Source organism: Syzygium oleosum, unplaced genomic scaffold (genome assembly GCF_021117445.2).
Source record: "Syzygium oleosum isolate NSW1041296 unplaced genomic scaffold, Sole_v2.1 Sole_v2.23, whole genome shotgun sequence".
Lineage (NCBI taxonomy): Eukaryota > Viridiplantae > Streptophyta > Magnoliopsida > Myrtales > Myrtaceae > Syzygium > Syzygium oleosum.
In genome coordinates this window covers 116,156-141,710 of record NW_026607507.1, presented here as the reverse complement: position 1 = coordinate 141,710, position 25,555 = coordinate 116,156, and the positions used below count along the sequence as shown (strand labels likewise).

The following is a 25,555-nucleotide window of genomic DNA, read 5'->3' as shown; positions in this document are numbered from 1 at the left end:
CTCCCTTTTGTTAATGGGATAATGACATAAACGGTACGTGAAATTTGGCTCGATGCGCAATACGGTCTCTAAACTTTTTGTGTATATTCAACTTAGTCCCTGAATTATATAATAATATTTAGGGTTAATACCACGAAAAACCTTAAACTGGTACACCTGTGACAATTTTATCCCGAACTATTTTTTTTACCACAAAAAACCCCAAACTGGTACGCCCGTGACAGATTTACCCCGAACTATTTTTTTTACCATAAAAAATCTCAAACTGGTACACTTGTGATAATTTTACCTTGAAATATTTTTTTGACCATGAAAAACCCCACACTGGTACACCTGTGATAATTTTACCCCCGAACTTATTTTTTGACTACTAAAAACCCCAAACTGATACATTTGTGACAAATATACCCTCTGTTAGTGTCCGTTAAATTATATTAATATCACAAAAAATCACAAATTGGTAAACTTGTGACAAACAGTGGGGTAAAACCCAAAACCGATACACATGTCAATTACCACGTGTCATTAAACTTAGCAATTTGATAGTAAAATTTAACGGAAACTAACGGAGGGTAAATTTGTCACAGGTGTAGCAGTTTGGGGTTTTTGGTGGCCAAAAAATTAGTTCGGGGGTAAAATTGTCACAGGTATACCAATGTGGGGCTTTTCATGGTCAAAAAAATAGTTCGGGGTAAAATTGTCACAGGTGTACCTGGTATTAATCCTAATATTTATTATTATCCTTCCGGCAATTCAAGTTCAGAGACAATATTAAACATTTTCATATAGTTGAATGACTAAATTGAGCAAATTGAAAATTCAGGGCCCACATTAAACAAATTAAAAATTCAAGGATAACAATTCACATTGGCCCAAAGTTCAAGGACCATTTGCGTCATTTTCCCTTTGTTAATTAATTTTTTCCCCCGAAACGATTAAGAACAAATTGAAAATTCAGCGACCGCATTGAATAAATTAAAAGTTCATGAATCACATTGCACGTTGGGCCAAAAATCCAGTGATATTTTGTGCCATTTTCCCTTTGTTAATTTATTTTTCCCCAAAAAGGATTAAGACAAATCACGGAGCATTAGCCGAGGGTGTCGTGATTAGGCGGGGTTAATTAATCAATTAATTTAATTAAGATTAGTGGAGGCCCATTTTGGGGTTCCTGATGATTGCCCACTAACATGATCGTGACGGGTGTGATTCGCTGGAAATCGGGCATTGGACGATGCTTGGGGCCGTTGTCCGACCCCGACCTACCGACACCCCATGTGTGCACTTGCGCGCCACCCGGGATTTAGGAAGCCTTGAGTGGCCACACACCAAATTGGATTGCGATAGCATCGCATTCGCCTCCCCCCGTCTCCTTCTTTTCTTTCTTTTCTTTTCTTCCTCCCCCTTTTTTCTTTTAATGAAAGAATGGATGGACCCGAAGCGATCGCGACGCTCATCAAGGGCCCCGATGAAGGCGGATCGGATCTCGCCCGTCTCTCAGCTCGTCCCGATCGTAGATGGGTCTCAAGAGGATTTGAATTTTCAAACTCGACACCGATTTCAGATCTCGTCTACGGTTTCATCGCGAGATTTTAGATGGACCGTGGATTTACCCAACGGGTCATCGGGACCCCGATAAAGAATTTGGGGAAATCACTACGCGCTTTTGACGAATTCGTTTAGCATGTGCAAGATGCATAATGACATTTCTAGCCAAAAAAAAAAGGATGCATAATGACATCCCCATGCTTGTTCTCTAGTGCAAAAAAGCTGAGCTTCTGGGAAGGATGGAAAGTCAAGTCAATCATGCGTCTCGCGTGGCAAATTTGCTGGGTGGGGGTCGCTCGTTTCGAGAAATACCAAATCTGGCCCCGAAAATATTTACAGATTGGGGCCTACCCAAGATCGAATATTTGAACTGATATTTTTTGGGGCAATTTCTCGCTCGGGAGAGTCACCACGGTGGTTCCGACCGATGCGCAATTTGGGTTGCTTCCTCGTTCTTTGCTCGCGTGCGTTGTCCGAAATAGATGGGTTGACCTAAAGTTTTTCCCTTTCAATGCGTTAATCGTACGTTCTCCTATTTTTTGCCAAGATATTGTGTTGAAGGAAGTTCGTGCGAAAACAAAAAAAAAGATAATGTGTGGTGGAAAACCGATGACGTGGATTTTCGCCTTACAAATGCTCCAACTAACATCCATGTGCTCTCGAATGTCCAGAGACACCGATAATTCGATAATTCTCGAGGAATTCGTATTCGGTCCATGTTACGTCCAATTTAGGGAATCTGTCGCGTCTTACCTAATATTTCATGGAAATATTACAAGGTTTCTCTAAATAATATATGGAGAATTGGAGATGCAGCTTTTTTCGGCAATTTATTTAAACTGAGTTTTCTTTTTTGGGTAATTTTAGGAGGACGGGTATAGAAGCCGAATTCGGATTCCTTTTCTCTTTGAAGCGTTATTATTTTTTTAAAATTTTCTTCCTTAACGTTGCTAACTGACCAACATAATCGAGCTGACTTGAGATTCGAGATCGATCGATTGCTTCTTATTACATGACAGTGAATCGCATGAACACGAATGATCTCAATCAGGGGATTAAGAAGGGCTCGCATGACACGTTATGTGCATTTGTGTCGGGGATTAGTGATTCGTTATTACACGATCATATGCACCCTAACGCATGAGGCGTCAGCGGCTCGCGTGATATGAGCTTACACAGGTTGGGAGTCCCCAAACAAAAGCTCGAGCACTGAAATGTTAGTTATCACTCTAAGGAACTTTCCTATCATTACACAGTGACCTCAATTTTGACAAATTACTGTCCAACTTGCAAATTACGCGATTATTGAAGCTAAGAAAACTTGGTAAAGTCTATTTTTGTCCAAAAAATAAGAATTTAATCCATATCCGGGTGAAATCAAACGGCTACATAGACGGAAAACCAGCAACGATGAGAAGTAAAGTTTGCACGGAAAATTCATGACTTCTCGAAGCTCGGAAGATATTGCGCAATAATAAAAAATTCAAGAGAGTTATTATTATCCCAAAAAATAAATGTGCCATAATCTTACTTTTTTGTTTCTCTTTTTCGCTTTTTTAGTAGAGATAATGACGCAAACAGTCCTGAACTTTAGTTCAATATGTAATGTAATCCTTGAACTTTTAATTTGTTCAATGTAGTCCCTGAACTTTAACTTAATGTTCACGTGGTCCCTGAAATTTTACTTTATTCAATGTGGTTCAATGTGGTTCGATGTAGTCCTTGAACTATATAAAGATGTTCAATATAATCTCTGAACTTGAATTAATGAAAGTGTTGGCGTGATTGGTGCCGGTTCTCTTTCTTTTGGGAAGAAATTATGTAGATTTGTTTGATTTCTGTAATTTTGGGAATTGCCTATTTTGGCTTTAGGTTTTCTCGTTGTCTTCCTTTCCTGTACTTCATCAATAAAAGGCAGTCCCTCTCTCAAAGACAAGATAACAAAAAAGAAAAACTTTGAGAGAGGATTACCCGAGGACGTAGGCGCATTGCTGAACCTCGTTAAATCGTGTCTTCTTGTCTAATTTCTTCATGGTATCAGAGCGGGTTCGTACCTGTTTATGTGTTTGATCCATCTGTCTCCTTCTTCTTGGTGTATCCACGGTTGTTGTTCAAATCATGGCTGATTCGAGTTTGAACAATCCCGAACCCAACTCCACCGCCACCGGTCAGCGACTCACCAACATATTGTCGAATGAGAAGAACTTTCTTCCATGGTCTCGTGCTATTACAGTGGCCCTCGGGGGCAGATCAAAGCTTGGTCATATCAATGGCCAAATAAAAGCACCTCCTGAGAGGGATGCGAAACTTGATGAATGGCAAACCAGCGACAGTTTGGTTATGTCTTGGATTTTTAACTCTATGGAATCCCAAGTGTATGAGATTTTTGCATATTCCCCTACAACTCGAATCTTGTGGGAATCATTGAATAAGATGTATGGACAAGCTCAGAATGCGTCGCGGGTATTCGAATTGCAGCAAGAGATTGCTAACTCTAAGCAAGAGTCCTCCCAATCTTTCACCAACCATCTTGGAAGTATGAAGAGAAGGTGGGATGAGCTTCGTCTGTATAGGCCAGCAACCCAAAGTGTGGCTGATTACATTCGACGGGAAGAGCAAGATCGTGTCTTCCAGTTACTGGCTAGCATTCGGCCTGAGTACGAAGACGTGAGAAGACAAATTCTGATGAGCCCAAACTTGCCTACATTTGATGAAGTTTGTGGCTTGATTCAAGGAGAAGAGACGAGGCGTCGAGTGATGAGTGTCTCGCCTAGTCTTGATAAGCCAATCTCTGAAAATTTAGCTCATAATGCTGTGATGAACAACCAACATGGCGAATCTGTGGCGAAATTGGTGAAGGGAAAAAATAAAAGGCCCGTTCGGTTTCATTGTGACCATTGTCATAGAGATGGTCACTCCAAAGATAGGTGTTGGGTACTCCATCCTCATCTTCGTGCCAACAAAGATAAGGTTCAAGAAGCAAAAATTGCTGTTCCAGGAAACTCTACAGAGTTTCAGTCGAAACTGGAGTCCTTGGCACAACAGTTTCAACAACTTCTTCAAATGCAAGGGCAGGGGGTGATTGGTTCGAGATCTTCTGGTCCTTCATCAGATTCGGCCAACATGGTTAAGACATCAGGTACTGCTTTTTTAACCCAATCTAGTACTCAATTCATCATAGATTCAGGATCTACCGATCACATGTGCAGCTCTGCAGATTTACTTTTTAATGTCTCCTCAAGTGCCACGTATCCACCCATTACTGTGGCTAACGGAATGCAGGTTCCAACGCAAGGAGCAGGACAGCTTAAGTTGTTCTCACAGAATTCTGATGTTTTGGTTGTACCAAATTTGTCTTCTAATTTACTTTCTGTGAGCAAGTGCACTAGAGAATTAAATTGCAATGTTGTCTTTTCTTCTTCAAAGGTGTTGTTTCAGGACTGCAGCACCAAGAAGACGATTGGTGAAGGACGGTTGCAGAATGGTCTCTACGTCCTTGACTGTCATACGAATGCCTTGGTGGCAAGAAAAAATGCGATGGAGACTTCAAGGTTGTGGCACATGCGCATGGGTCATCCTTCTGACCGTGTGCTGCAAACTATTGATAAAACTTTATTTCATAATTGCAGTACTTGTGACTCTTGTCATTATGCTAAAGAACATAGATTACCTTTTCCTCAAAGTTCTAATTTAGCTTATGAGGTGTTTGATTTAGTACATTCGGATGTTTGGAGTGCTCCAATTGATTCAAGAGATGGTTTTAAGTATTTTGTTTCTTTTATTGATGACAAATCGCGAGCTACTTGGCTGTACCTTCTCAAAGCTAAAAGTGATGTGGTCACTATTTTTCAAGAATTTTGTAGCATGATTCAGAATCAGTTCAAAACATGCATAAAGGTCTTACGCACTGATAATGGCACAGAATATTCCAATCAAACCTTCCAATCTTATTTGAGCAGCTTGGGAATTATTAATCAAACTTCGTGTGTAGATACACCTCAGCAGAATGGGGTGGCCGAACGAAAGAATCGACACCTTCTTGAGGTGACTCGAGCATTATTATTTTCTGGAAGCATGCCGAAGACTTATTGGAGCGATGCTGTTTTAACTAGCTGTTATATTATTAATCGACTTCCTAGTCGTGTTCTGGGTTACAAGACTCCTATGGAAATCCTTTACGGGCGCAAACTTAATATCTGGCATTTGAGAGTTTTTGGGTGTGTCTGTTATGTGCACTCTCGAAGTGGTGGTAAGCTTGACCCCCGCGCTAAGAAGTGTGTGTTTATGGGCTATTCATCAACAAAAAAGGGGTACAAGTGCTTTGATCCAACCACTAGGCGGATGTATATATCGCGTGATGTTACATTTGATGAATCAACTATGTTTTTTCATTCCAGGAGTCCAATTCAGGGGGAGTACAATGAGTTGACAGTTGAATTAGCTCCTATTCCCATGGTGGATGAGTTGAACAATGGCCCTGGAATTGGAAGTAACCCGCGAAATGAGCCCGAAGGAATAGATGAGACTGAAGAAGTAATCAGCAATAACAGCCCTGAATCAATGCCTACACCAAGGACAGCATCGGATGGGATAGCTACCGAATTGATTCCCACTGCTTCTGAACCTGTTCCTGCAGCTCCAGTTCCTGTTCGGAGATCTACCCGTGTGTCTAGACCCTCAACACGACTTCAAGACTTCACCACTTATCACACGGTACAGTATCCCATCCAGAATCACATTGGCTATGACAAGTTATCTTCTGGTTTTGTTGGTTTTTTATCTGTTCTTGAAGAGACCACAGAACCTAATAGTTTTGAGGAAGCTAGCAAGCAACTTGTATGGGTTGAAGCCATGAAAGATGAGTTACAAGCGCTTGACAAGAATAATACTTGGGATGTAGTTCGCTTGCCTAATGGAAAGCGCACTATTGGGTGTCGCTGGATTTATAAAGTTAAATATAATAGTGATGGCTCGGTAGAGAGCTACAAAGCCAGGTTGGTTGCTAAGGGATACACCCAGACTTATGGTATTGACTATAAGGAAACTTTTGCTCCTGTTGTAAAAATGAATACTGTCAGGGTTCTTATGTCAGTTGCAGTCAATTGTGGGTGGCCCTTATTTCAAATGGACGTGAAGAATGCATTCCTTCATGGTGATCTCGAAGAGGAAGTGTACATGGATCTTCCGCCTGGGCACCGCTTGCAAAGAGAAGAAGGGATGGTGTGTAGACTCAGGAAGTCTATATATGGACTCAAACAGTCCCCTCGGGCTTGGTATGGAAAACTTAGCACCTCGCTTCTTAAGTTTGGATATAAGCGGGGAGCAACAGATTCCTCTATGTTTACCAAGACTGATGAAAATGGTCTTGTGGTATTACTTGTATATGTCGACGATATTGTCATCACTGGGAGTAATCAGTCAGGGATTGATGTGCTCAAAACTCAGTTGCGCCAGGAGTTCGATATTAAAGATCTTGGACGGCTGAAATATTTCTTGGGCATTGAGGTGGCAAATTCTAGCAAAGGCTTGTTTCTTTCACAACGAAAATATGTTTTAGATCTATTGAAGGAGACTGGCAAGATAGGTGCAAAACCAGCTAGTGTTCCCATGGACTACAGCAAGAAAATGGTTTCGGATGACTTTCCTTTGCAGGATGTGGGTCAATTTCAACGTCTTGTCGGTAGACTAATCTACTTAACTATTACCAGACCTGATATTACTTATGCTGTTAGTTTCGTGAGTCAGTTCATGCAAAATCCTACACAAGGACATATGTGTTTAGTTGATTATCTGCTAAGGTACTTAAAGGCCACACCAGGGAGAGGTTTATTGATGAAGAACAATGGTCATACAGAAATAGTCGGATATACGGATGCAGATTGGGCTGGAAGCCCTCATGACCGAAAATCCACCTCTGGATTCTGTATGTTCGTAGGAGGTAATGTTGTCACATGGAAAAGTAAGAAACAATCTGTGGTTGCCCGGTCAAGTGCTGAAACAGAGTATCGAGCAATGGCATCTGCTACTAGTGAAATTGTTTGGCTACAACTGCTACTTCAAGAATTGGGTTGTAGGCCTTCAGATTCACCTACGAAATTATTTTGTGACAACCAAGCCGCTACTCACATTGCCTTGAACCCTGTGTTTCATGAAAGGACTAAACACATTGAGGTGGACTGCCATTTCGTACGGGAAAAGGTTCAAGACAAAACCATTGAGACAACTTATATCCAGAGTGGAGAACAATTGGCGGATGTGTTCACCAAAGCTCTTCCTAAGGGGCCATTTCAAGAGATAGTGAGCAAGTTGACCTCCGATGATATCTTTGCTCCAACTTGAGGGGGAGTGTTGGCGTGATTGGTGCTGGTTCTCTTTCTTTTGGGAAGAAATTATGTAGATTTGTTTGATTTCTGTAATTTTGGGAATTGTCTATTTTGGCTTTAGGTTTTCTCGTTGTCTTCCTTTCCTGTACTTCATCAATAAAAGGCAGTCCCTCTCTCAAAGACAAGATAACAAAAAAGAAAAACTTTGAGAGAGGATTACCCGAGGACGTAGGCACATTGCTGAACCTCGTTAAATCGTGTCTTCTTGTCTAATTTCTTCAGAAAGGACTACATTGAACATTTTTATATAGTTCCGAGACCAAATTGAACATGTACCAAAAGTTTGGGAATAATATTAAACAAATTAAAAATTCAGCAATGAGGGGATCTATGCTGAGAGCCAGGGAAAACCAGGTCAGCTTACAGCAGGTATGCTATTCCACATGGGCGAACCTCTTGTTCAAGCCCTTCAGGAACTGCTTTTTAGCTGCAAAACTACCCGGAGATTTAGCTCAGAGCATAGAGACGCTCAGAGTGACCAGGATGATGTTATGCCCAACTGGCCGAGCTGCATTTCTTAGAGGATCATGTCAGGCTTTGAAGAAAGAGATTTTTAGAAAGGCATGGAAAGTGAGAGGATTTAGATTTCACAACTTTCTCTCTTATTCCAAACCGAAGGATTACATGGCCTTATATAGGCATTGGGGAATACATGCTGGACGACAGTCCAGATAAGACAAAACATACTTAGAACGAGTACATTATTGGACTTCTGTCCGCATAAAACAAAACTCACATAAACTAAATACATTATTTGGCACACATTGAGTTAAAGTTTATGGATCAAAGCAAATTAAAAATTTATGGATCATATTGCATATTAGATCAAAGTTCATGGACTGTTTGTGTTATTTTCCCTTTTTATTACGAGGTCAAAATGAAAATCTGTTTTACCACAAAACCGACACCGTCTTTTACGAAGGTCAACAAAAGTAACCCCTCCCAAAACACGGTTTCTGCTGACCAAAAGAAAGGAAAGAAAAAAAACGCGGTTTCTTCACCGACCACCGATTACCGGCTCGTGACCGGGATTCTCCTGGCGGGGCCATACAGTGGGCAGGTTCGGTTCCGCCGAACCTCGCCCCCACCGCCTAGGTTCGTGGCCCGCTTCCCTCTATATATACCCACCCACCTCTCCCACTGTACCACGCACGCCTCGCCATCCGGTCCGACCCGACCCGACCCGACCAAATCCATTTGCCCCCTCTCGCTCTCTCGTCTCGTCTCTCGGAGATATTGCGCCGCCGTTCAAGGTAATACGACTGATGGCCTCTCGTTTTCAATCCTTCTCGGATTTCGAGCGCCCTTTTCGCGGGTTCGATCGCGCGTAAACTAGAGATTACAGTCGAATTCGAGTCTGCGCTTGCTGATCCCATGTTGACTCGCTTGGATCCGAGAGAAAGTTGAAGATGGATCGAGCTTTTCCCCGATTTTTTTTTTTGTTGACGTACGGATTCGTCCGTGCCGTTTGATTGTCTTGAAGTGCCGAGGGATTCTGTTTTTTTGGAGAGATTCGTAGCTTGTTTGCTTTGATCTGTGGCGAGCTCGCGCTGATTTGGGAGGAGGAGGAGGAGGATAATCGCGCTTTTGTATCAGCTCTCCTCGCGTTATGTACCGTTTGAGCTTGTTAGCTTCGTGTTTGTGAATATATTAGGGCTTTTGGAGGCTCTAGCGAGCGTCTGTGTTGCGGTTGCGGTCGATAACGGCATGGAGAGCTCAAACAGCGAGGATCACTTCGAGGTCGCGGCAAAATATGGTTATTGGGACGTTTTGAGGGTTTTAGTAGCAAAATTATAGGATGTTTGGTACTAGGTTTGGTCTTGTTTTCTTGCATGACGAAAATAGTTATGCGGAAGAACAATCTGGTCTTATGTTTGTTGGTGGAATTTGAGAAAAGGTTTGTTTTTTTTTTTGGATCCCAATGAAATGGTAAAACGAGGAAAGAAAAGGAGCTCGTGGGATGGGTATTGTGCTAGTTGTTTGGGTCTCTGGAAAGATAATATAATCACACAGCAGCTGTTCTTTTCTGCTGTATGCACTGATCTAGCTCTTGGCTAGTTGATCGCAAATGATCTGCTGATCTAGAGGGAGAGAAGGGATATGGGCTCCATGATCTGTTTAATATGGCTGTGGTTTGTTTATTCTATGACGCATCTGATGCCGAATTACTTCTGATTCTTTCTTTAACATTTGGTGAACAGATAGGGAGTTGCTAGAGGCAAGTTATTTCGAAGATGGCGCTTGTTTCAGGAGGAAGGTCGTCCACATTGAACCCAGATGCCCCTCTATTCATACCCGCCGCTGTTCGCCAAGTCGAGGATTTCTCCCCAGAATGGTGGCAGCTGGTTACGACCTCTACATGGTATCGTGATTACTGGCTCAGCGAACATCCTGAAGGGCTTTATGACAATGTGGACTTGGAGGATGAACCTCATGGTAGCTACGTGGCAGATTTGCTTCCAGATACCTTTGATCTCAATGCTGAAGATTTTTCCATCATGGAATCCCAGTTCGAGGAGTTCATCCAATTTGCTGAGTCTGAGGGGAACGAATTGTGTTTTCCACCATTCGATGGAACAAGCGGAAAAGGTATACTGCTAGATTCCTGGAAGTCCTTGTTGGGAGAATGTTCATTGTTTGTAACTTTTCTCATGATAACTCCATCTCTATCCTTTCAGTCAAAATAAGCTTATGCCCAGCGTCTAAAAAGTATAGGACCAAAGCAAGCGAAAAGATCTCTCCATCCTAATCTATATCAAAACTGATCACAAATCCAAGACTGGAATAGAAAAACTTCATTTGATGTAGATTTAAGGAGCTCTACAGCTTTTATGAGAAAGCCATACTTGCAGAAGAGGGCATACTTGCTTAAACTTGTTGGGTCTTCTTTGGTTATGTTGAACTCCTAACAAATAATGGTCTTTCTTCTTGTTTTCTCCGAATTAGCAGGCCTTCAAGATATTGCGCCAATGAAGCAGAATGCAGACTTGTTGAAGTCTTTGGACGTTGAACGCCAATGGACAAAGAAAGAACCGGCAAAATATGCGGAGAAGCCAGCCAAGAATGTGAATGCAAAATGCAGCCCCCGCTTCATCCAACAGCCTCGCTGAAGTTCCCTCTCAGGATAGTTCTTCAGAGTAGGCTTGCATCGCTACTGGGGTAGCTTTTTTTCCTGTTTCCTGTAGCTTCTTTCTGTAGAGCAAGGTCGCTTTATCTTGCCCTTGACCCTCTGCCATGTATTTTCCTTTCTTAACCAAAGGCACTTTGTGAAAATGTAAAAAAATCAAAGTGTACAATCAACTAGAAAAAGAAAAGAGAAATCTACTTGTTCAGCCTACCTTATTCGTGCATCTGTTTTCATATGTTTCATCGTACAGAGCTGTAGTTTCGCAAAGGGACGTTTCATAGTATTTTGGGACGGCCATTTTGACAACTTTGTTACTTCCAGCCGCGTTGTGATACCTCGCCATCTTCTCAACGTCAAATGAGTCGAGTATAGGATGATGAGGAAAACAGAATGTTCTAAGGATTATGCCACTGACTGGGTCCGATAGTGAACTAAGGTGACTGCTGATTGGATTTCGGAGAACATACCACCTTCCAATTCTGAACTTTTTATAACCGAGTCTCTTCGACAACTTTCCTCCGTACATCGATACCGTCAGCAGGAGACTCAAAAGGGTTACCTACCTCTACCTGTCATCTCTTCCCCAATTTTTCCATCGAGAATTACTAGATCGGACGTCATTGTCCTGAACCAAAGGGTCACCTACCTCCACAGGAATACTTTCGACATTAGCAGATTAAGATGCAACTAGAACTTACTTAGTTGAGTAAAAAATGGGACACTGGTTTAAGTGATGCTGCCTCAAGAAAAGGAAGATTTTCGCGCCGGCAAACCTCGTGAATAATTTCAAGAGATGCATCTTTATCAACCCCTTGAATAGAAAACCAGTTGTTACATTTAGTTTGAATCATTCTACAATCATCTAACAGCTGATTCTGACATCGTTGTAGCAGCAACAGTCCTCACACTGATTCATTTGCACCTCCCCTGCCTTCTGAATCCAAAATTGGTGTTTGAAAAAGCCGACAAAAAGCGGGAGCTCTGTCTGTGGGCACATGAACCAAGCGCTCGGCACAAAAAGGCTGCATTGTTCCCCATGGCCTATAAACCTCTGCCACAGACCTTAATGCTCAATTACATCGCCAAAAGGGCGTTCATGCTTCAAACAGAGACCTGAGAAAGCAAATCATCAGTCTCCTCTTGGAGTTCCTTCTCTCTCTTGGATTCAAGTTTGTTTTGGTTGCCAATGGCTTCAGATATAGCTTTCGGCAGCCAGAACCCAGGTCTTTCAAGGAAAGGAGCCCGATCTAGAACCAAAGGTTCTCGTAAAGTGACTTCGATGCCATTGTATGTCCACAATGACAGGGTTGCCTCACCCTTGAGACCTACAGAAAACCAACCGAGTCCAGCTATTGCAATGTCCAAACTATTCACATCCCAACTGGTCCCGGAAACTTTGATTTCCCTTTCCTCCCATTTGCCTAATTCAGAGGCTCTTTCTTTTCCAACTGGAGGCTAAGAAAAAAGAGAGAACTCAGAATCATTGTCACAAGAAACACTGAATTTAGTTTGGACAAATTTATATTGTCAGCGACCACGTGGACACCCATCACAACATTTGCCAACAATTCAGTTCTAAATTGGTCAAGCTTTTAAGTGCACGTTCCCATAAGAAAAGGAAACGTGACGGAACATTGAGACTCAGTAAGCTAAAATAAACTCTGAAGATGCGATTACATCCCAAATTTGAAATGTTCTTTCAGCTTCAAAACTCAAGGACACAGAGCAATATGTGGAGAGAAACCAAACAGCTAAGGACAAGCTCAGGCATTTTCAGCTACAATATGCTCATTACGACTGAGTAGGGAAACAAGTACGGAAATACACATTTACAGTATCAAACCAGAACAAGAATATATATAAGCCAAACTAGGAACTCCATTGTTTTGATTGATAAACGAGGAGCCCCATGTTACTTGTAGTAAAAAAATTGGCCAGGCACTTACCTGCAACCTTATGCCAACATTGTTTCTCCAAATCTCTTCAGCATTTTCAATTTTCCCTAAATGTAGAGAGACGCTTGGAGATGCCCAGATCGTGACATAAATTGTCTCTACAGAAGCTTGATTAAGGTCTAATCTCGTTAAGCCACCAACATGCACAGCCTGCTCAGCCTACAAAAGCACAAGGAAGAATTAGTTCCTATGGCACAACCGACTCAAGCATCCATTGTAGGAACGCACCTACACAAAGCTTAGAAATGCCCAACATCTGTGTATCGTGAAGGTCCCACATTATTAAAAGTCTATACAGGCACATATCCTCCAGCTTTCTGCCAGCGCCATCTATAATCCTTCCAGGGGAAGAGGAAAAAAAGGCCTTTTGTTAAACTGAAGACCTTTACTAGGCTGGTGAAACTGGTGACCACCTCATCTCAATAAGCATGTTTTTTGAGATCGTTTAATCACAACATTGGCTATAAAGAGACAGTTTATGCCCTTAAAAGGTAATCCTAGTGCAGAAAATCTTAAGCACGTCAAGTTCAACTCTTTACCCTGTAAGTCAGTGATAGAGGGGAATGTATCATGCCGTTTATCATGATATGGTATCACTATCGATGAAAAATTTATGTAAAAGAATTTGTTGGTAAGAAGCTTGCCTTCACTCTGTAAGTCCGAGGTTGTAGCTCTTTTCTTATTTCGATCATTTTCTGCTCATCCCTGTTCAGTCTCATAGACATCAAGTATGGATGAAGAAGCCCTGGCGTGTCGTACATCTTTGCCTTGGCTGACAGAATCCCTCCAATCCTCAAAATACCCAGTGTCGTCCCAGGAATGGGAGCTTCCGTCAGTTTCGTGATTTTTGCTCCTTCCTTCCTTGCCATAATATTAATTAGAGTAGATTTTCCAGCATTTTGTGCCCCAACTACCCACACATTTCCTCTTGGACCTGCCAGCTGCTTGATGAACGCCAACAAATTCCTCACTCCCAAATCCTTACGAGAACTGACCATATAAACTCCACTTAGCTTAGGTGCTCCTCCTGCCTTAGCACGGTGCCGGACCCAACTATCTAATCTTGGGGGCGAAATTTGAGAAGGGAGCAGATCCACCTTTGTAGCCACAAGAACAAGCTTGGGCAACTTCTTATTAAGCTTCGGGTCATTTTTAGTTCCTTCAATTGCCTCGAACAAGGTCTTTGCTGCTCTTTTCGGGAAAGACCCATCGAAATCGACACAATCAACCACCATAACCACAACAGTAGAATTTGCGTTTCCAGTGGGCTTCATCAAACGGGTGGTGATTAACCTATCGAAATCAAAATCGGGTATCAAGTTCTCAGCTGCTTGGTTTTTCACATGCCCGTAGTTCCTCAACGAATGGCATCGAGCGCACACCGTGACCTTCTCTATCTCCTTCCGAGCCTCTCTAGCCAATCTCTTCCTTTCGGCTTTCGACAACTTCTCCTTCTTCTTCTGCTGCTGCTGTCGCTCCACAATCTCCTCCGTGATGTTGCCATACCCAACTCCAGCGGGCGTGAAACCATCCAATTCCAAATCCTCCGAATCGCTTTCCTCCAAGAACTCCCCCTCCCATCCATCACTCTCCCAATCAAACTCGCCTCCCACCTCACCATCCATCCCCAATTGACCCTGGAAAACGTCCCCAAGCTCCCCGATTTCTTCTTCGAAATGGTCCTCCACGACACCATCACCACTCTCATCCTCATCTCCCGACGCTCCTCCCTCACCGACCTTCCGCTTCTGGTAATACCCAGGAAGGTCCGGGTCCTCGTCCTGCATGAAGACTCCGCACCCGGGACAAATCTGCCCGCGCTGCTCATCCTCGTCCCTCCCTTCGCTCAAAACCGGACCCCTAACGCTCTTCCTACGCGCGACGTTGCCCTCGCCTCTCTTGCTCGTCTCCACAGCCGAATGGTTTCTCGCAGCCGAGGTCACGAGCGCAAAGTTCCGGTCTTTGTTGTCACCTGAGCATAACAGCAGCGTTTCTTTATCTCCGACGGTCTCCATATCATCTTCTTCCCCTTCTTCTGCTTGTAATCAGTTGGAAATCGACAAAGGGTGTGCGGAAGAGAGTGGTACTTACTTGGGAAGAGACGAGCTTTCGTCCTTCTTGTTGTTGTCGCGGGGAATGCTCCGACGACGTTGCCGCCGAGAGCTCTGAGCGTGATTGTAATGGAAGAGAGAGGCGATGAGGGTAGCGCCGTCGCCATTTTCGTCGGGCCTCGGAGGCGATATAGCTCGGCGCCGCTGATACAGAGCGTGTGACTTCGTTGATGATTTCTCATTTTTATTTATTTATTCACCTTTTATTATTGAAAATCTCGCTTTTTTTCTTTTTTAGATGTAGATGAAATGTCGATTTTTCCCGTTAATTTTCCCATTAATTTGTTTATTTTCTTTCGTAATTTGAATCGACAAAACGGATCTGACCAAAAAAAAAAAATCGACGAAACGGCTTGTACTTTCTCTTTGTTCTACGGTATTATTTTTTGTTAATTATAAATAAATTAAGAGTTACAATTCACGAAATTTTAATTCTTGATCCTAATTTGATTGTTCTTGCCTATGGAGCAATTTAACAAATAAAGCATCGTGCTAAGCACATTATTAAGCGATAAAAAATAAGATAGTATGGGTGCGGAGCCTTTTAAAATACTTTTTTACACCAATTTCATTTTTAAAATACTGTCTCCAAATTTATAGGCAAGTTATGTGACTGATTTTCTGTGGTTTTGAAAATATCTTAAACTAATGCTCTGTATGGGAAAAGGAGAGAGGAGGAGGGAATGATAGTAATGGCTGGATTAGAGAATTTTCTGTGAGAATAATTAACTAATTTTCTTCCAAATTTTCAATCCTCCTCATTTATCTAGTTTCCAAAAACGAAATAAATATCAACAGATTTTCAAAATGCTTTTCCGAAACGAAAGAAGTTTTACTATGCAATTATTTTGAATCTCAACAAATGTCTGATGACACCGATCGGAAGAGTTTAAAAGAAAATAAGAATAATGGCATTGGAGTCTATGAATTTTTTCTAGTCATGCAATGTTGTCTAAAGCAAACGGATCGTTGAACTGTACATTTATTCGTTTATATTGGTCTCCCCGTTTAAACATTCAACGGACATGGCGACAAAACCGTAAAGTGCCATGCGGGCGCTCATGTGGCATTGACATGGCATCCATGATGTGGTCGACAAAAAAAAACTTAGAAACGAAATTGTGAACTCTAAAGAACGGGGTGGGGGCGGTGGGCGGTGGCTGGCTGGTGCCTAGCTGCCAGTGAGGGTCACTGCCTCACTGGACCCGAACCGATGGCTGGGCGGCACCGCCGCACCTGATCGCCCCGTTGGCCTTCCCCTCTCTCTCGGATTGCAATTTTTTTTTTCTAATTTGTTATGTCTCTGATGGTCGTGTAGGCACCACGCAGGCGCTCACGAGGCACTTAACGGCCACGTCATTCGAATCTTTCTGATGGAGGGACGAAGGTGAATAAACAAACTTATATAGTTCAGGGATTTGATTGCAAAGAGAAGAAAGGTCTAGGGGCGACATTACAAAAACCGGAAAAATCCAGGACGTCCCACGCCATTATTCAAAGTAAATAGAGCAAAACATCGCGCGGAGAGCGTCCGAAATTTATCATTTTCCCGCCTTATAAAAATTGCTTGCTCGATACACCTGCGAGCGAAGTCCAAACGAACGATCCCCAACGCCGGAAAACTCCAGAAGCTCCCGTTCGCACCTCCCATGGCGACGCCGCCGACCGGAATTTCGTCTCCTTCCTCTCCAATCGCCATCGGTGAACCATCTGGAACCTCGACCGCTCCGCCATCGCTCTCACGTTTTTCTGTTTTTGACTTCTCCGGCGATGATTCCCCGGCGTCGATCGAACTGAGGTTTTTCCTGTGTGGTTTTCCTCGCAGGCAACTGCGAAGTGACGATCGAGTCCAAGAAGTTCGCGCTGGAATCCGACTCGAAATGCCTCGGCATATCCGTCTCCAGAAAGGCGCAGATCAAGATCGCAGGTACCGATGAATCGCAGGAGGTCCTGCGTGTGCGTCGCGTCTCTGTTCGTGCGTGGTTGCTTCGTTTTTTTTTGTTCTCTCTCGGGTGCGATCGTGTCCACGTCTGAACGCCGCACCTAGTTAGTTACCTTCTAACGTTCGCTGATTATTGTTGTACACGCTCGTTTTGAATGGATTTTGGTAGTGAAAGGAGATGTGAGTAGGAGCAGCAACGATGGAAATAGGCTCGCAGAATGTAAAGGTGAACTAGCACCGTCCCCTTTTCATAAGCTCGGTTAGGCGTAACCGGCTCATCTGACGTTTTTTTTTGCTTTTCTGAACATGTTTTGGCTCAGGCGAGGAGCTCGCATTCTCGGGCGACGAGTACTATTTTGTCTTGGTTAGTCCGAAAGATGCCGATTCCCGTTGCAGATCGCTGATTCAGGTCTCTTCTTTTTTCTCTGGCCTCTGTGTCATCATACCATATCCATTATCTGGGTGCTGTTTCTTTCGATTCCTTGTTTAGCATATCTGATCATATGGTTTTTGATCAGTTTTCAGCAGCACTATATTGATCAGTCCTGTTGGATCATTTCACTAGACCTAATTAAGAGCATACCTGCATGCAGGAAGTGCTAAAATTGTATTCGAACGAGCTACCTGCAATGAATTATGCTGCTAATACGGGGAAGGAGTCGATGTTCCTCGAACGATGCGTCGCCAATGGGTATGGTGCTTTTCCTTTTCTGTTTCTTGATGTCATTCTGACCATATCCAAATTTGGTGGTTTTCCATTCTTTATTCACATTAAAATTTCAGATACTGCACTTTGTTTTGAACTGATTACTCTTCTGTTTTTAATTCTGGGGCTTTCAATGAACTACTACCATCAGTTTTGACTGTATCTTGGTATTTATTGCAGAAAATACCGCACACTGCTTTTGAAAAGAAAGTCTCCGGAAGGTCTTGAGGAGGTAGTCATAGTATTTACCTTCTCTTTAAAAAAAATTATTTTTCCACCCTGCGCGATGCCATGGCGTCCTGCTAAGATTTTACCTGGAGCTGCAGCACTTGTATGCAATAGTGGTTGATTTGGTTTCCATGTGGAGTTGGCACTTGGCACCAAATTTGTGGGTCATGCAATAGTAATATGGACATAATAATGGCCTAATCCTGATCTATATGGCCAAGCAACAGTGGATCATATGGTAAATGGGCAACCATCTGACTGTTAGCCATTCCATTTATCAGCCTTATGCTAATATTCTTCCACACCACTTGCTGCTCAGCAGAAACCAGACTGCTATGGAAGAAAATGTCTTAGGTTTCTATAGATATTCATACTTTTGGAAGCCATATTTTGCAAAAGTAATCTGCCTGCTGGAAATTCTTGAGATTCACGCTCAAAGTCTGGTATCCAGAGAATGCTCCAGCCATTTCTCACATGCAGTGCAACCAGTAGTGATGCTTTGTTCCCTAAATTACAGCTTTAGATCACAGTCATTGGATTGATGCAAATGTTCTACCTGAAAGGCCCATCTACTGTGCATCATGATAGACTCTGCAACTGCGTCATTCGTGTCATGAACTCATTTATTCTAACAAATCATTATAATTGGGTACGGTGCTCCACCAGTGCATTGCATGAGTATTTTGCAAATCAATATTAGGATAAAATGACTTTCTGAAGTATACAAGGTCATTAATCATCATTCCACCCTTCCCATTCTTCTATATATATATAGGGGAGGGGTCTATGGACACCATAACCTCGCTGTAAACCCCTAGGCAGTGTACAACCTTAAGAATCTTCAGGTTGGCAGATGCCTCTCAGTCATTGTTGATTGATTTTGTTCTGATGATGATCAACAATCTTTGAGACAAAATGAAGTTTATCTTTGATAGTGCTATATTATACTTCTTGCTTGTGCCAATGCATTCAACAGTTTGACGAAGAAATGAGATGCCCAGAGACACAAAATTTACTTGGCTGTACGAATTAATAACTACTCTCATCTCATTCACGCAGGTTTTGGCTGCAATTACTTATCAAATAGTGCCTGTTGACACACATTATGCTGAGATTCCTCTCGCTGCTGTTAGTGCAATTTACCAGCATAAGGTTAATTTTTAGCTCATTTTTGTCTTATTGCCTCAATTTTTTAAACGTAGCTTGACATGGGGGATGCTGTCACTCTGGTCCTGTCTCCTGTTCTTTCACTAAATGTAGTGCTTCTTATGACCTCAAACATAGTTTCTTTATTTCTGGACTGTGCTAAACTCAAGAGCCAACACATTTCACAATTATGAGAGCTAGTCAAAGCGACGCGTGATAAATTAGTCCTTAATGCTAGAAAGATAGAATTTTTCGTTGATATTCATGATTATGTGAAGTAATTTCAAGTGTATATCCAGAAATTAGCATTTTGTTCCTTATAAACCATTTTCGCTCAATTTAGGCTAGCTCTTCATAAATAAATTGCCATTTAAGGACAAAAAGGAAAGCTTAAGAAATTATGACAATGCCCTTTCTCCTTGTAATGCCATCTCTTATTGTTTATGCTATTGCCATATGCTCGTAATCTCTACAGACAAACACATTGTAAAATTTGGACAACTGCATATTTCTATTCAGGATAAATTATATAAGCAGCATCTAACATCTCGAGCTAAATTATTGTTAATAGAGCTGATCTTGAAGGTCTGTCTTTACTTATTACTTACTTTTCCCCCTTTTTTCAGGGCATAGGCCGCCTCTTGTTCATGGAACTGAGAAATAGACTTCAGAGTGTTGGTATCTGCACGATATTTTGCTGGGGAGACAAGGAATCTGAAGAGTTTTGGTTCAAGATGGTAATTTTGAAACTTTTTTCCTAACGGTACTGAAGAGCATTACATGGTCGTGTTAGTTCATTTTTTCCCTCCATTTCCCAATTTTGTTATCTGGCCTATATGCTGTGTTCAATTAGTCATTACGTCAAAGAAATCTCCTCTAAGTATCTATATTCTCCAAATTATTTTGTTTCAAAGATGTTAGATAGGAATTGTGTAGTTCTGACCATTAGATTTCTTTCTGATAGTTGATCAATGCCGCAGGGCTTTGTATCAGTTGCGGAGGTTGACAGCAAGGGTAGAGCTCGCAGGCTTCCAGTCAGGGCTGACATTCGAAAAGGATTATGCTTTCCAGGTGGTTCAACCCTCATGGTTTCTCATCTTAGCAAGGATATTTCAGTTGATCCTTCAGATTCACTGAAGTTGTCTATGAGGCAAAGCAAGATGTTCTCCTCGTGTGCTTGCGTTAAAATTCAGGGGCTTGGTCCCTCAGGAGAAAATTGTACTACTCTGGCAATGACCAGCGGGACAGAGAACTGTCAACCTGAAGAATTGCTGGCAGATGGGATCACAAGAGAAGCTAAGAAGGCTGAGGGTAAGACATGGATTATTCTTTTTGTTTGACTATTTGCTAAAATACAGCTACATTGCATCTGCACCCATTCTCGCAAAAACAAATAAAATAATTGGGGTTTACAAATTTGTAAGAACTGACATAACTCTCCTGCATCACATGATATACAATTTCTGCGAAGAGAATTGACTTTGAAGGGAGTCCCTTGAGGATTCTACCAATACATAAGCTCTTTACTATCCCGGGTCTCACTGATTCTGTAATTATGGCCAAAACGAGGACTGAAGTAGTGTCTGGATCCATACTCCTTACTGAAGCCTTCTATTCATATGCCTTCACTTTCTTATGATCAGAAAATTTCTTATCGTAGTTCAGTGATTGCAGTTCTTTCTTTCAGGATGTTCTCAAAATTATGGCAGTGGTAAGGACAAGGTTCCTCCCAACAAAGTGGACTACCGTAACAAAAAACACAGTGCTGAACTTTCTGACTGCGGAGCTCATGATGATGTAGATTGCTGTCATTGCTCTGGACATGGCAAAAAGAGGATAGTCTGGGAAGCTACATTATCGTCATTGAAGTCCAAAAAAGTGAAGGGAAGCCAACAACCTGATTGTCAGTTACATTGTGATAGATATCCAGTTTTAGAAAGTGAAGGAAATGATTCTTGCTTTAAAGGATGCTCGTCCGGATTTCCAAGAAATAACTTCCTAGGGGAACCTATCCCTGGCAACCATGAGGAAAATATTGCTACAAATTTGACCACATTAGACACAGCATCAGCACCACTGCTTCAAAATGAAGTTCATTCTGGAGAAGCATGCTTCAGAATCATGCTGATGGACATTGCCGAAGATACTAAGAAAGCCCATCTCACAAAGGTATATCCACTTTTCCCTTTTACTTTTCACCTGACACATGTGCATGGTGGTAGTTATTCGTCTATTTCATTTTAGAGACCCCATAGTGTGCATATGTTAGGATTTTAAATTGCTGCAAAATCACTGTCAGACAATGTATTTATGGAAAGATTCCGATTCACGGGATAGTTTTTGCTATTTAAGCATGATTCTAAAAGACATGTTGACGAAGTTATAATGACAAACATAGATCACACAAAAAGAGATTAAAGTTATGCCTACTGCTATGTTTGAGATGAATGAAAGTGGAAGCATAGTGAAAAAAAATAATAACAGAGAATAGTGGAGGGAAATTGTTTGGAATAGGTACAAATAAGAGGGAAACAATTTGTCTGAACATCTGCTCATTGGGAGGACATGACTTGAAAGTTCCACTGCAGTTGCTCGAATACTACCCATCACTTTGTTTGAAAAGTAGAAAAGATGAAGGATTAGTTTATTAACTAACTTCATTTCTCTCCACAATTTTAGCCTTCAAGACTCATCCAAACAAGAATAGAATGGCATTTATCTTTCTCTTCTTTCCTTCAATTTCCTTTCTCATTTTCCCTTCATTTCTCTCACAACTTAATTGCCATGTATATCTTGATGCATACACAAAACTTCGAAATTTTGTGCTTTCACAACATTTTAATCTATGACTGGTCTTTTGTTTTTTAGGTAATTGAAGGACTTGGGGGTGTTGTAGCTTCAGATGGAAGCACAAGCACACACATCGTAACTGGGAAAGTCAGGAGGACTCTGAATTTCTGCACTGCCCTCTGCTCAGGGTATGGAATTTCTTAGGACATGAAACCATGATATTCTATTATTAGGTTCAACATGTTATAGCATGGAATGGGATGTTGCATCTGCAGCTGGTTTTAAATATTTGCTTCAAATTTCTGAATGGCATCCTGAATACAGCTGGCGTGATTTTTGTTGACAAGTAGATTGAGCAAACAGTTGTTCCTCTTCAGGTTTTGGCAAAATGACTCATCTTTTTTGATGTTATTGTTTAGTTTAAATTTCTGTTGGGATATTTTCATTGTTTCATTCAGAGTGATGATTATCCAGTTCCCTGACTTATAGTCAGCTGGGAGTCTGTGTTCCTGGATTATGAATGAGATGAGACAGAACACACTATTGATATTTGAGCTTGCCTGAAATAATTTGAATCCCGAGATAAATATACCTGACTTTGCTTGGTGAACACTCCTAAGGGTCTATGTGATTTTAAAGTCGTAGGTGTTATCCTTGATTCTAATCGCCAAGTTAAAACTGCAGAAAGAATATATCCTGTGATCACAAATAATTATTACGACATAATTAACTTTCCAGCTTTCAGTAATAACTCATGGCAATATTGCAAATTGTGTACATATGTCTTCTATGCGTTTTCCTTGTCAAGCTTGAAGTGTATATAGTTTTTAAATGAATTCATTTCTTGGCCCGATAAACAAAATGAGTTATCAACGATTGTTCATATTACTTGCATTATGGCAATATCGATTATGTAACTTGGCCTTTCTTTTTATCCTTCCTCTAAATCTAAGGCCAGTATCTTCAGCCGACCAATTATTTCTAATAATTGATGTGCATACAGTAGCAAAGATAACTATAAAATTCTCATTGCTGTCATGCTTTAGTTCATTTTCTTTCAGATATGGAGTACCTCTATGTTGCTTATGTTTGATCATATATATCATGGTATTTGCATCATTATGCAGAGCTTGGATACTCTCGCCCCTTTGGTTGAAACAGAGCTTTCGTGAAGGCAAATTCGTGGGTGGGTCAAGAGTAATGATACAGTCTCTGCTATTTCAATCGCTCAACTGTCTTACCTTGTCTCCTCTTATGTTGATGTGTTACAGATGAACTGCCATATATATTAGATGACAAAGAATATTCCCTGAAGTATAGATCGGAGTTAAAAGGTGCCGTTATCAGAGGAAAAACTATGACAAGGGCTCTACTTAAAGGGTATAAAGTATGCATTTCAGCTCATGTTCAACCCCCCATTAAGACTTTGACAGCCATTGTCATTGCTGCCGGTGGAACTGTAAGTATAAAAAATCTCCTGAAGCTTTAATTTTTCTTGGTTGTGCTAGCAGCTGAAGTGGTAACATAATTGCATAGAGCTACAAACAGTGTTCCTAATTACTGTTTGCACCAGGCTTTTAGTTAATTAGCATTCTCTATTAAGGAAACTGTTCTATATCAATTGCATAATTTGCGCTTTAGAGGAAATAGTTGAACTATATTTGGTAGTTTAAGAATTAGTTTTTAAATAATTATCAAATAAGGTAACTGAAGTTTTTCGAGTGTCTCCCTATGTTCAATAGATAAATGGAGTTGTATAATCTTTCAACAAATCAATCGAGTAATCATCTGGTCTTTAGTGGTTTTCTCTGTCTCTCTTGCAATCCTATAACATTCACGCACGTGAACAATTCTTTCCATCATTATGCTTAGTGATTTATTAAAGGAAACAGATTGGACAAATGTGGGTGGTCGAGTATGCGAAAATATTCTATTCAAAATCATCTGTTGAGAAACGGAGCTGAAATCAGACAATGATGTAACCTCGTCAATCCAGTATCAGTTAATTCATTCTGTCAAATTATGGTGAGACTTTTCTGGTATCTGCTGTAAGAGGAATAAGTGAAACTCACATCATGTCTGACCAGAAAAAGTAAACCTTACGTCCATATAATTTGAACATGCTTATATTTTCTATTCTCAATGTCTATGCTCAGTATCTCTTCCTTTCCCCGGAGAAAATTCAGATTATTCGTCGACTGGACAAAGTGAATGATCCATCGAAGACTATCTTCATAGCATGTGAGGAAGATATGGAGGAGGCATTGGCGGCTGTAAAGAAGGGAGCATGGACATTCAGCAGTGACTGGTTTATGAATTGCATCATGAGACAAAAGCTTGATTTGGAGGAGCCACAGTTTGCAGAGTCTCTATAAGAGGTAACTGTGTGTCGATGAAATGAAATAAGTCCCTACAACTAAGATTAGAGATGTAAATGGCTCTTGCTCTTTTAGGCATGAAATGTACAGGACCAACAGCACCACATTTATAAATTACTGTCATGATCATGGATCATCCTTTTATCCAAATGTGCATTGTCTGACGAAGGACACTGCTCAAATTGATGTCAGGAGGTTTAAATTCAAAATCTTTCCATAAGTATACTGGGAAAAGTCCTTTTACAGTGGGTTGTTTTCTTCACAACTAAACTGCATAGCTGTATTATGTATCCAAGACCGTACGCCTAGTGCATGTGAATTGAAGGTGCGCCCGTTAACTGAATGCTGGATTTGATGCTCTTTCCTTTCCTTACTCTTGTCCCGTAATTTAGGCAATTCTCTTGCTTCCTACATGAGGTACAATATATGTCCACTGAAGCAGAAAGCATTTTGAATATGTAAGCTCTTGATCTATTCCTTTGTTCCTACTCTTCACACTGAAGCTTCCTTAGGACGGCGTCCATCGTAAATCAGATGACAGAAGATCTATGAGGAAACTGCTCCCATGGGAGAACACAGTTTCATTGTGCATTAGCCATTTAAAAATCCTCGATGCATGCCCATTCAGGCTTATTTTTCTGACCAAGCCCGTCCTTGTGATGGGCGGGCCTATCGGATGGCCGAGCTTGTCTATTAGGTAGGTCTAATCCAAAGAAAGATGTGCTCTGAAGTTCTACAATTCCATATCTCCAACGTCTTTTCCTCCCTTTTGCTTTAGGACAGATGCTGAATGCGTTAAGGATCCAATGCACAACTCAATCTATGAGTAGCGCACGAGCCCCGGCGGCTTTTCAAGTCTGAATCAAGTATGAAGGCTAGGAAATATCAGGGCATGACTGAGGGTAAATAGCAGAAGAGGATGGCGGGCGCCGCAATTTTTTGGGTGGAGTGGGCCAAGAAATTGTCTACCTGCTCAGTTAGAATGCCTAGTTGCTCCAATGTTCTATCTCATGAGAGAGCCAGCTAGTGCTTGCTAAAAGTGAAAGTCATCTGGTTGGTGGGATGGTGTAGAGTTGGGACCTAGAGGCTTCCTTGCCAACACTCATTTGAAGACAAAGTCCGCTTAGGTGGTTCCAATTATAGACTTCATTATCTTAGAGTTGGGAATGAGTAATATAACAGGCAGAGATAACTGTAGACGAAAGTTCAAATTAGAAGCGTTAGAAAGTCCAACTTTCAAT

At 41.5% G+C, this 25,555-nt stretch overlaps 2 protein-coding genes and 1 pseudogene across 2 annotated transcripts; 2 read left to right on the top strand and 1 right to left on the bottom strand.

The window, feature by feature from the left end:
- Positions 1-9,070: 9,070 nt before the first annotated feature.
- On the top strand, positions 9,071-11,268 carry LOC130134467 (protein EARLY RESPONSIVE TO DEHYDRATION 15-like; annotated as a pseudogene).
- LOC130141010 (GTP-binding protein BRASSINAZOLE INSENSITIVE PALE GREEN 2, chloroplastic-like) lies at positions 10,332-15,313 on the bottom strand. Its single transcript, XM_056321614.1, has 4 exons — positions 15,105-15,313; positions 13,658-14,985; positions 13,005-13,172; positions 10,332-12,513 (listed from the first exon to the last, which is right to left on the bottom strand). The coding sequence occupies exons 1-4, from the start codon at positions 15,304-15,306 to the stop codon at positions 12,160-12,162; spliced, it is 2,052 nt and encodes a 683-aa protein (XP_056177589.1). The 5' UTR covers positions 15,307-15,313; the 3' UTR covers positions 10,332-12,159.
- Positions 15,314-16,712: 1,399 nt separating this feature from the next.
- Positions 16,713-24,623, top strand: LOC115674619 (uncharacterized). The gene is made up of 14 exons (XM_030597069.2): positions 16,713-16,825; positions 16,950-17,051; positions 17,236-17,292; positions 17,387-17,475; positions 17,660-17,757; positions 17,953-18,004; positions 19,060-19,152; positions 19,773-19,883; positions 20,127-20,457; positions 20,834-21,315; positions 22,015-22,124; positions 23,064-23,122; positions 23,208-23,395; positions 24,123-24,623. The coding sequence occupies exons 1-14, from the start codon at positions 16,774-16,776 to the stop codon at positions 24,309-24,311; spliced, it is 2,013 nt and encodes a 670-aa protein (XP_030452929.2). The 5' UTR covers positions 16,713-16,773; the 3' UTR covers positions 24,312-24,623.
- Positions 24,624-25,555: the final 932 nt, after the last annotated feature.